The 9,807-nt window shown below is 42.2% G+C and overlaps 1 protein-coding gene across 2 annotated transcripts; it reads left to right on the forward strand.

Annotated features, from left to right (window-relative positions):
• Positions 1–13: 13 nt before the first annotated feature.
• Positions 14–6,418, forward strand: LOC139474222 (chondroadherin-like). 2 transcript variants are annotated; one of them, XM_071257127.1, is made up of 3 exons: positions 14–165; positions 2,836–4,082; positions 4,963–6,418. In XM_071257127.1, exons 2-3 carry the CDS (start codon positions 2,839–2,841, stop codon positions 5,255–5,257), a joined length of 1,539 nt encoding a protein of 512 aa, XP_071113228.1. In that variant the 5' UTR covers positions 14–165; positions 2,836–2,838; the 3' UTR covers positions 5,258–6,418. The 2 variants fall into 2 exon arrangements, with proteins under 2 accessions (XP_071113228.1, XP_071113229.1); XM_071257128.1 differs by having other exon boundaries at positions 2,839–4,082.
• The last annotated feature ends 3,389 nt before the right edge of the window (positions 6,419–9,807 follow it).

A 9,807-nucleotide genomic window follows, 5' to 3' on the forward strand; every position in this document is an offset into this window, starting at 1 on the left:
TGAGGATGGCCGTCACTGTCACAGCACATTGTCACTCGGAGGGCAAAGTTCATCTTCATCAATGGATGTTACACGTTGTCCGACGACTCGAATGAAGATGACTCCACTCCAGAACAAGTAGAGTTACTATTGCCGACACATTTAGACCACTTTGTGTGCTGAAAGGTTAGTTGGTGCTTTAAAAGTTGTTTGTTCGTGTTTTGTAATAATTGTATGTTATAGATGTTCCGTGTTGGTATGGCTCGCAACGAGGCGTAGTTATTAACAAACCAGCGTTATAAGCTTCAGGGAGTAAATGAGATAAAATGTGATATCGCATGGACACTTTTTCAGCCACATTGCGACGAGAAAACGTTATAGGATTATTAAACTTAGGATAAAGTCTTGTAATAAAAGGGGTTTTATCTGTTGTCAACTGGTGCTGTTTAATTTGGAAACCAGTTAACTTGTATTTGAGTTAGAGCGAGCGAGTAAGGTTTTACGCCGCTTTTAGCAATATTCCAGCAATATTGTACCCATGTCGGGAATCGAACTCAGGTCTTCTGCGTGACGAGCGAACGCTTTAACCACTAGGCTACCCAACCGCCCATATTTGAGTTAGACTATAGGAGTCTTTGGTCCAGACAGAATCAAGGCTATGATCTCAATTTGTACCTGAAACTGCTTGACAACAACATTTGTCTACAGGTGTTTCGGTGTTTACTCTCTAAAAATTGTTCCCTTGGAACGCTGGTTGTCCTGACCCCCATACAACCCACCCCCACCCCCTACCCCCACCAGAACCCCCCTACCCCAAAATTGTTTTGCTCCCCTTTCGGAGACAACTTTTGTGTGGTTTTGTATGCTTTGTAGCAGAGACAACAAACGTAATCTGTCTCCAACTACTAGGTGTCCACGTGTCCATTATGAAATGGTCAGTATTGGTTTGTGATGTGTACAACCATTATCAATACAATTTCCTTAATTCATGATTATATTAAAAACGAGTATAAAGATGATTTGATTTTTTTCACACTTTCTTATTGATACACCGTGTCACATACCAGATTCAGACATCGGCAGACAAGAATACTTTGTCACGAACAAACAATGCCATCCAGTCTTCTGTTAATGTGTTTGGAACTGTTGCTATGTGATAGGCATATGACACGAAGCTGAAAATTTCGAAGTGAAACACCTTTTTCTTTTAAGAGGAGAGTAACTGGATCGGGTGGTCAGGCTCGCTGATTTGGTACATGCATGTCATCGTTTACCTGTTGCGTGGATCGATGCTCATGATGTCGATCACTGGATTGTTTGGTCCAGACTCGATTATTTACAGTCCGCCGTCATGTAGCTGGAATACTGCCGAGAGCGGCTTTAAACAACAAACAAACATGAGTATTAAGTTGCAGTTGTCACATTTTATTTTAGTCGGAACTGATTACTAACCTGAACAGTTTAACCTGTTGATATCGAAATGAGTGTATAATTATAGAGATAATACGGTATCATAGATTACGTCAGCTGTGCTATAGGTTTGTGGTGATTGTGACTGCCACACGATAAGCGCTAGATACTTGCCCCTGTAGGTCATTGTGTTAGTAACGCTGATTACATCTTGAATACAATAACAGCTTAACATCTACTAAATAGTAACCATCAATACAAGCGCCGCTTCATACTGTAACAAGACTCACATTAGCTTGCTATCTTGAGCTGCACTTTTTTTCTGTACGTATACACTAGTGTTATGTGCTGAAAGGGATTTTTATTTTGAGTATTTAGGTCACGTGATAATTTAGATCTTCCAGCCTTTGCGTATCGCTCAGCTGCTTCCTTTTATAGGCTCACGTATCACCATCTAAATGCTAACTACGTGTTCAGTGAATATATGCATTGTGGATGTGTATTAAGCGTTACATTATGATGGCAGCAGACTCTGGGTAAATTATATTTGTAAGCTACTTCTAACATATCTTTAGTCTAAATAACCGCCTTTCTAAATATATTTAATCACAGGCGTTGCTTGAACGGCAGGTTACATGAGTATTTGAGAGCAGTGATATTAACAACGCGTGTCGGTCTGACGTTGATTAATGAACAATTTGCATACTCATATATGCAAAGGGCTGACATATGGTTCTCAGTAGGAAGTGACAACTTGGAGACGATGGCTTGCAGTATATACAGTTTTACTTTATACATGTAGATATATACATACAAATGACACTATGTGCCAAGTCAGCACATAGTGGTAGTGCTTGTTGTCTTGGTGCCCCGGAGCACCCAGCCTAACCCTAGCTAGGCTAAGGGTAAGACCTTTTTTTCTCCTTCTCTCCTTTTCTCCTCTTTTTCCTCTCTGGACCAAGGCTTATATATAGCCATGGTCACCTGACATGTAGTAAGTAATAAATATAGATTTAAACAGTTATTCATCAGCAGGATGGCAGACAGTCGATGTACACAAAGATGGGGATTAACAATTAGGATTAGCATCTTATAAATAACAGCAATTAAGTGTTTCAAGGCATATAGATGTCATGGCTCCAGGGTAATGAGCCTTTGCAATTAAATGTTCTTCAGACAATGGGTGTTGTAAATCAGTCGCTATGACAATATGTTTAAACAGTACGCCCCTCAATGCATTGAAAAGAGACAAGATAGCAAAAGACAAGTTTATTTCTGTGAGAAGGCCTCCTGGCCAAGAGCACATGTTTTGTCGCTTTTATTTTGTTGTCTTGAAGCGCTGTCTGAACAAAATACTATAAACGTGACACCAGGGTCATATTCTCCCCAACGGTTGCGCCAAGCTTTGTTATGAGAAAACATAGTTTTATTATCTGTTCTATCTAGAAGATGTCCTATCTGATGATGCAGCCCGTCGTCCTTGTCCTCCTTCTGACGCTTGTGGCGATATCATCATCATCATCTCACTGCCGCCACAACGTCACCGTCGACGAGAACATCTGGAACTGCTCTGACACCTTCACGCTGGACTTCCCAAAGACGGAAAGCATCCCCGATGGAACGCAGGTGTACGATCTCAGCTACAACCGCATCCTGGAGCTCCACAGGATCAACTCCACCTGCATGTCCGTCCACTCCTGTGACGGCTGCCTCCGGAAACTCTACCTGCATCACAACAGCATCGACGTGATTGATAACGAAGCCTTTCAGAAACTGCACTGTCTCCACACTTTGGATTTGTCCTACAACAAGATCAGGGGAGAAAGTATTTCTTCAATGACATTTGATGGCTTGCTGCAGCTTGAGTTTCTCAAGTTAAAGGGAAACCCTCTGGTTAAATTGATTGATTTCACACTCCGGTTTAACGAACTGAGAATGTTAAGGAAGCTTGATTTGTCAGACTGTCAACTGACATCAGTTGCGGAACATGCTTTCGATGATATATCAATGCTGGAGGAGATTGACCTGAGTGGAAATAGCCTTAAAGTCATTGACCCTTACTCCTTCGCGGGACTTAGCTTTCTTGACGTCTTGGATCTAAGCAGGAATCGATTTGAAACAATTCAGAAAGAAAACTTCCAAGCGTTGATAAAACTACGGGAATTGTACCTGGACGGAAATAACTTGGAAATATTACCCGATAAGGCGTTTGGGGGTATAGAAAATCTGGAAATCCTGTCCCTTTCGGAAAACTGGCTAAAAGGGATACCTTTCCATACACTGAAAGGCCTACAGTCTCTCACAACCCTCAACGTGAGTCGTAACCACGTCGTTGAGCTTGAAGCTAGTGGCTGGCCTGAAGACGTCACATCCAGAGTGACGGAACTGTACCTGGATAATATGTACGGCTTTAACATCATCAAACACAAAGCCTTCGTTTCCTTCCCTCTTTTAAGAAAAGTGTCAATATGCGGTAACAAAGAGCTGGAAGTCATAGCATACGACGCCTTCTTAGGAAACACGCATCAGATTAAGGAGGTGTATTTACGCGACAATAAGCTGGGCTTCGTGGCGAGTGGACTTCTTCCCTGGGACGACCTGGAGGTGATTGAGCTGGAAGGGAATCCGTGGAACTGTGACTGTAGGATCAGGTGGATGTTGGAGGGCGGACACTTCAAGAACAAAACAATAAGGTTTGGACTTGAATTATTCACACGACAACCGGCGCAGTAAACCAATATATATGGACCCGTGAAGATCCGGGAAGAGAATAGGTCTTCCGCAGCCCATGCGTGTCGTAAGAGGCGACTAACGGGATCGGGTGGTCAGGCTCGCAGACTTTGTTGATGCATATCATCGTATTTCATTTGCGTAGATAGATGCTCATAATGTCAATAACTGGATTGTCTGGTTAAGACTCGATTATTTGCAGGCTGCCGCCATATAGTTGGAATATTGCTGAGTGCGGCGTAAAACAACAAACAAACAAACCAATATGTATGTGTTAGTGAATTCCAGTTATATCACGACAAGTGAGCTTAATATCGGAGGAAAGCCCGAAGTGATGCAGGTCTTAGATGTTTACCACTTTGTCAAACCTACCAGCACGGATATGCTGCTGAAAAATATAGAAACATAATCGGGGCGTACCGGGCTTTGAACCTACAATCATAGGTTTCTGGGTGTACAAGGGACGCATTTTATGTTATTGCCGAGTTTGGTGTGTGTGTGTGTGTGTGTGTGTGTGTGCGTGCGTGCGTGCGTGCGTGCGTGCGTGCGTGCGTGCGTGCGTGCGTGCGTGCGTGTGTGTGTGTGTGTGTGTGTGTGTGTGTGTGTATGTGTGACGGCTTGTAAGTGATCAACTCAGCAATAATCCAATCCGATGACATAAGGTCACCGAGCTTTATCACCAGATCCATTTACCCGCCTCTCATGACCTGTGGTGTGTCTGTGCGGTGGTGTGTGTATGTGTGTGTGAGTGTGAGTATGTGCGCGCGTGCGTGTGTGTATGTTGCATGCATATATGCAGTGACCAATTGCATAAAAAATATCTATGAGTTCGTTTGCTTTCAGGTGTGACGCCCCCGAAAAACTCCGAGGACAGAACTTGATAGGGTTGTCTCCAGAGGACCTCCGGTGTCCACGGTCTCTCATATGGATCCTCCTGACCTTCGTCCTCGGGATTGGCCTCCTCCTCGTCGTCCTCATCTCGCTTGTGGCATGGAGGTTCCGCCACAAGCTGTCATGTCGTCGCACCCACGGCCGATACATCTCCGTGTACGCCAAGGACGTCCATGACGACGATGAGGGAACGGCGACCATCACCGTTGGGGAAGATGAACTGCCGCTAAAGGACAGCGAGGTGTAGGATGCAAGCCTCGATAGATAAGATCTTGCTACGATCATCGAATCATATCAGATTATCACAGCTGCAAGAAGTCAAGAGTAACCAGTGCGTTTCATAAAGCGCACGTTACGGCAACCTAACGTTGATTTACAGCATTCGTAGAGCTAAGATTGCTTTGTGAAACGGGCTCTAGGTCCTTAATACTTTGTTTTTTTAGTCATCTTGAAAGGACTCTGTTGTTGTATAGCACTTCCAATAAGCCCGCAAAGCAATGTTAGCGCTGTGACGACAAGTCCCATATTTTTAACATTGACTTGCGACTAACACTAAAATCGCTTTGTGAAAAGGGGGCCTAAGCAACAACCGAGGGCCTAATTTTAGAAACGATCTTAGGGCTGCGATCGTCGTAACTCACATACATTAACATGGACTAACGAGGGTCTTAGTGCTGAGATCGTTTCGGAAATCTGGACCCTGGGCAAAGCTCTCATTTTTAACATAGACTGACGGCAGTCGTAGCGTTGAAGTCGCTTTGTGAAACCCGCCCAAGCCAAGGCACTCTATGTTTCGTGGTTGAACATGGAAGCACATCATTATGGGAGATTATGTTATGAAGACCCGTGACGATTCGGGTTAGAATAGGTTTTTAGCAACCCATGCTTGCCGTATGAAGCGTCTAACGTGATGGGGTTGTCAGGCTCGCGGGCATGGTTGATGCATGTCATCGTATCCCAATTGCGAAGATCGATGCTCATAATGTCAATCACTGGATTGTCTGGTCCAGACTCGATTATTTACAGACCGCCGTCATATAGCTGGTATATTGCTGAATGCGGCGTTAAACAACAATCAACATCAACTTCAACATCATCATTCAGGACATGTACATTTGTTAAAACAAATAGCGACCTAGAACATGACACACGCATCGTTACAAGAGCTCGACACGCAGATGTACAGAGTGTTGGCAAAGAAAGGCATATATTTCTATTTAATTGTTTAATTGGTATATCACTTTTGTCAGATTATATTCGTTGCAACAAACTAGAACATGATACTCATCTCCGACAGTGAACTTGATAAGCAGGGTCGCTTGGTTCTACGTGTTCTATAGTGCACGTTCAAGTGTATGTACATATGCTCATGCTTTCCATGTTTTTGAATAAAACATTTATGGACTTATCTATGTGTGTGCCAAATTAAAAAAACGAGATAGTATAAAAAATATTATGAAAATGGATAGAAAAGTCCGATGTTTCAAACTTGAGGACGTTCGTGAAGCATGTGATTAATCATGTTTTCTTTATCTAAAGCTTTAATTATTTATTGTTAAGCAAGTTTATCCTTTGCAGGCGTTGTAATATGCAGCTACCAGCTTGTATATTGCTTTTAACAGTTTGAGCCCCGATTCTGCAAAAAATTAAACAGAATTTCAGGGATTCGAGTTGCAGCGCCTTCGACGACGGGGCCACCTGTAGCCCATCCACTATCACATTTCATTACATCCGAATTCTCTCTGTGTCTCTCTGCCTCTATTTCTCTCTCAATTCAGTCTCCATGACGACTCGGATGGTTGAACCCAGCTGTCTATCGATCATGTAACATCGCGTTACGTTGATAGATCGATATCATTTTAACAATACCATGTGTTCCGTTGTACGAGATTAAAGTTCATCTTTATCAATATCATATTCATACTAGTTACAGTTTCAGTCTGATCAGTGATTCAACTGAATATCGATAAGCGTGGGCCAAGGATGCTTGAAGGGGGCAGGTTAGGAAAAGGGTGCAAGGGTGGGCACCCCCCCACCTCCCCACCTCACCCCCAACCCTTTTTGCAAGCATACTAAATATTTATAAATTTTGAAGTTTCATAGGTGATCTGATAACCTGGGAGTAAGACTTTAAAAAATATATAATATGAATAAATCATTTGGTGATATGTGAGTGATGGTGAATGGTTTCACCAGTGTTCAGGTCATATCACGGCGAGTTAGCTTAATATCGGAGGAAAACCGCACTAAAGTGATGCATGTCTTAGACGTTTACCACTTCGCGAATCCCACCAGGACGGGTAATATTTCAGCAATAAGAGAACGGAGGGTCAACAGGAATGGGCTCCACCCATTTTACCCATGTGGAGAATTAAACCCGGGTATTCGGCGTCACGAGCGAACGCTTTAACCACTAGGATACCCACATGATATGTTTTCATAAACAATATCAACGACTACAACACGCAAATTGCTTCGAGCGTAATATGCATAATTCCTGGATTACATGTCACGTAGTTGAAGTGAATTATAGTTATGATCATAATTACAGATGTAATTTGTTGACGATACTGCAGACATGTGGGTTAATGATGCAGCGAGACACATCTGTTGCATGTTGGCCCCACGCATGCTAGGACAATCTCACTATTTTTAGAGGTATTTTGCCTTTGTACGTAAAGAGCATGCGCAAATACACAACTACTAGCAGGTCACTGTCACGGGTGACAACGCATTATTCACCCCTGAATACATTTGTACCGCTCCAAACATTCTAGTTCTTTGGGATCACGACGGAGAACTTGTCATCTCGTGTGCTTTCAAGTTATTGTGTTTGTATCACTATTGAAGCGAACGTAAAATCTCCATTCATTGCCTCTGGGTCGCGATCGCTCTTCCCCTGACCAATGTTGCTTCTGGTTCCTAACAGAAGGGACATGATTCGCGGTTTAGGGCCTGTTCCCAGTATATGTCTAGACGATATGATTAATTGTGAATATCAAGACGATATCATTAATTGTGAATATCAAGACGATTTGATTTATTGTGAATATCAAGACGATATAAATAATTGTGAATATCAAGACGATATGATTAATTGTGAATATCAAGACGATATCATTAATTGTGAATATCAAGACGATTTGATTTATTGTGAATATCAAGACGATAAAAATAATTGTGAATATCAAGACGATATGATTAATTGTGAATATCTAGACGATATGGTTGATTTGAAATATCTAGACGATATTATTTATTGTGAATGTCAAGACGATATGATTAATTGAGAATATCAAGACGATATCATTAATTGTGAATATCAAGACGATATGATTAATTGTGAATATCAAGACGATATGAATAATTGTGAATATCAAGACGATATCATTAATTGTGAATATCAAGAAGATATAATTAATTGTGACTATCAAGATAATTGTGAACATCTAGACGATATGATTAGTTGTGAATGTCAAGACGATATGATGAATTGTGATTTCAAGACGATATGATTAATTGTGAATATCTAGACGATATGATTAATTGTGAACATCTAGACGATATGATTAATTGTGGTATCAAGACAATATCATTAATTGAGAATATCAAGACAATAAGACTAATTGTGAATATCAAGACGATATGGCTAATTGTGAATATCAAGACGATATGAATAATTGTGAATATCAAGACGATATCATTAATTGTAAATATCATGACAATATGATTAATTGTAAACATAAATTTGCGAATAACAAGATATAATTAATTGTGAAATATCAAGATATGATTCATTGTGAAATATCAGTCAGTATCGGGTGTGACCAGCATTAGCAGTGGCACAAGCTTGACAACGGCGCCAAATTGACGGATGTCATTCCAGATCTGAACCAAGGCTTCCGAAACAGGACCAACGTCACCCCTTGGCGTTGAAATCGGCGTAAACGACGTCTCATTTTATCCAACACATGATCCATGTGCGACAGATCTGGCGAAACAACAGACCAAGGGAGTGTGGGGATGCTCTGTTGTCCAATGAAGCCTGTGACCACGCGTGAAACGTGAGGGTGTGCATTGTCCTACTGTAAAGTGATGTGACGTCCATGGGTGTGATGGAATGGGAGGACAGATAACTTCGTCATAGTACCGTATACCTGTCAAATTGCCATCGATTACCATTTACTGGAGGTTCCTGTGGTGAGCAGCGATGCTTCCGGCACCAGCACGCTTCCACCACCGAATTCAGAACGTTGCGTCAACGTAACTGTCCATCCGACGTCAATAAAAACGCCGACGGCCATCACTGCTATCAAGATGAAACTTGGACTCATCTGTGAAGAGGACTAACCCTTAGTCCTATAGCCTGAACCTCAGATGTTGTCTTGACCATGCCAGGCGGCAGTGCGATGACGTGGCAGCAACACGTGACGTAACGTTGGACGTCGTTGTCGGATATGATTATCTTGCCGACGTGACGTTACGTGTTGACGTTAAGAAAGTGGTCGGTACCTGGAGTACTGTACGCCTAGCAACAACGTTTAGTGCATTTCCTGTTTCAAGCAGTCCAATTGCACGCAACCGCTCATTTACAGATGAGCATGGCATAACGTTTGCGAGGTCTGGCCGTCTACAAAGTTGGTTTCATAGTTATAACACTTCAACGATTTACTCTTAGCTTGAATTGGCTCGGTCCCACGTGTACTGTGGTCCATACAAATGGGATTTTATGAATCCAAAGACCGTATTGCACGTGCAACGTCAAGGACATCATGAGTAATCACGATAGAGTGTTTG

This window comes from Haliotis cracherodii, unplaced genomic scaffold, assembly GCF_022045235.1.
Source record: "Haliotis cracherodii isolate W230 unplaced genomic scaffold, xgHalCrac1.p SCAF_3, whole genome shotgun sequence".
NCBI lineage: Eukaryota > Metazoa > Mollusca > Gastropoda > Lepetellida > Haliotidae > Haliotis > Haliotis cracherodii.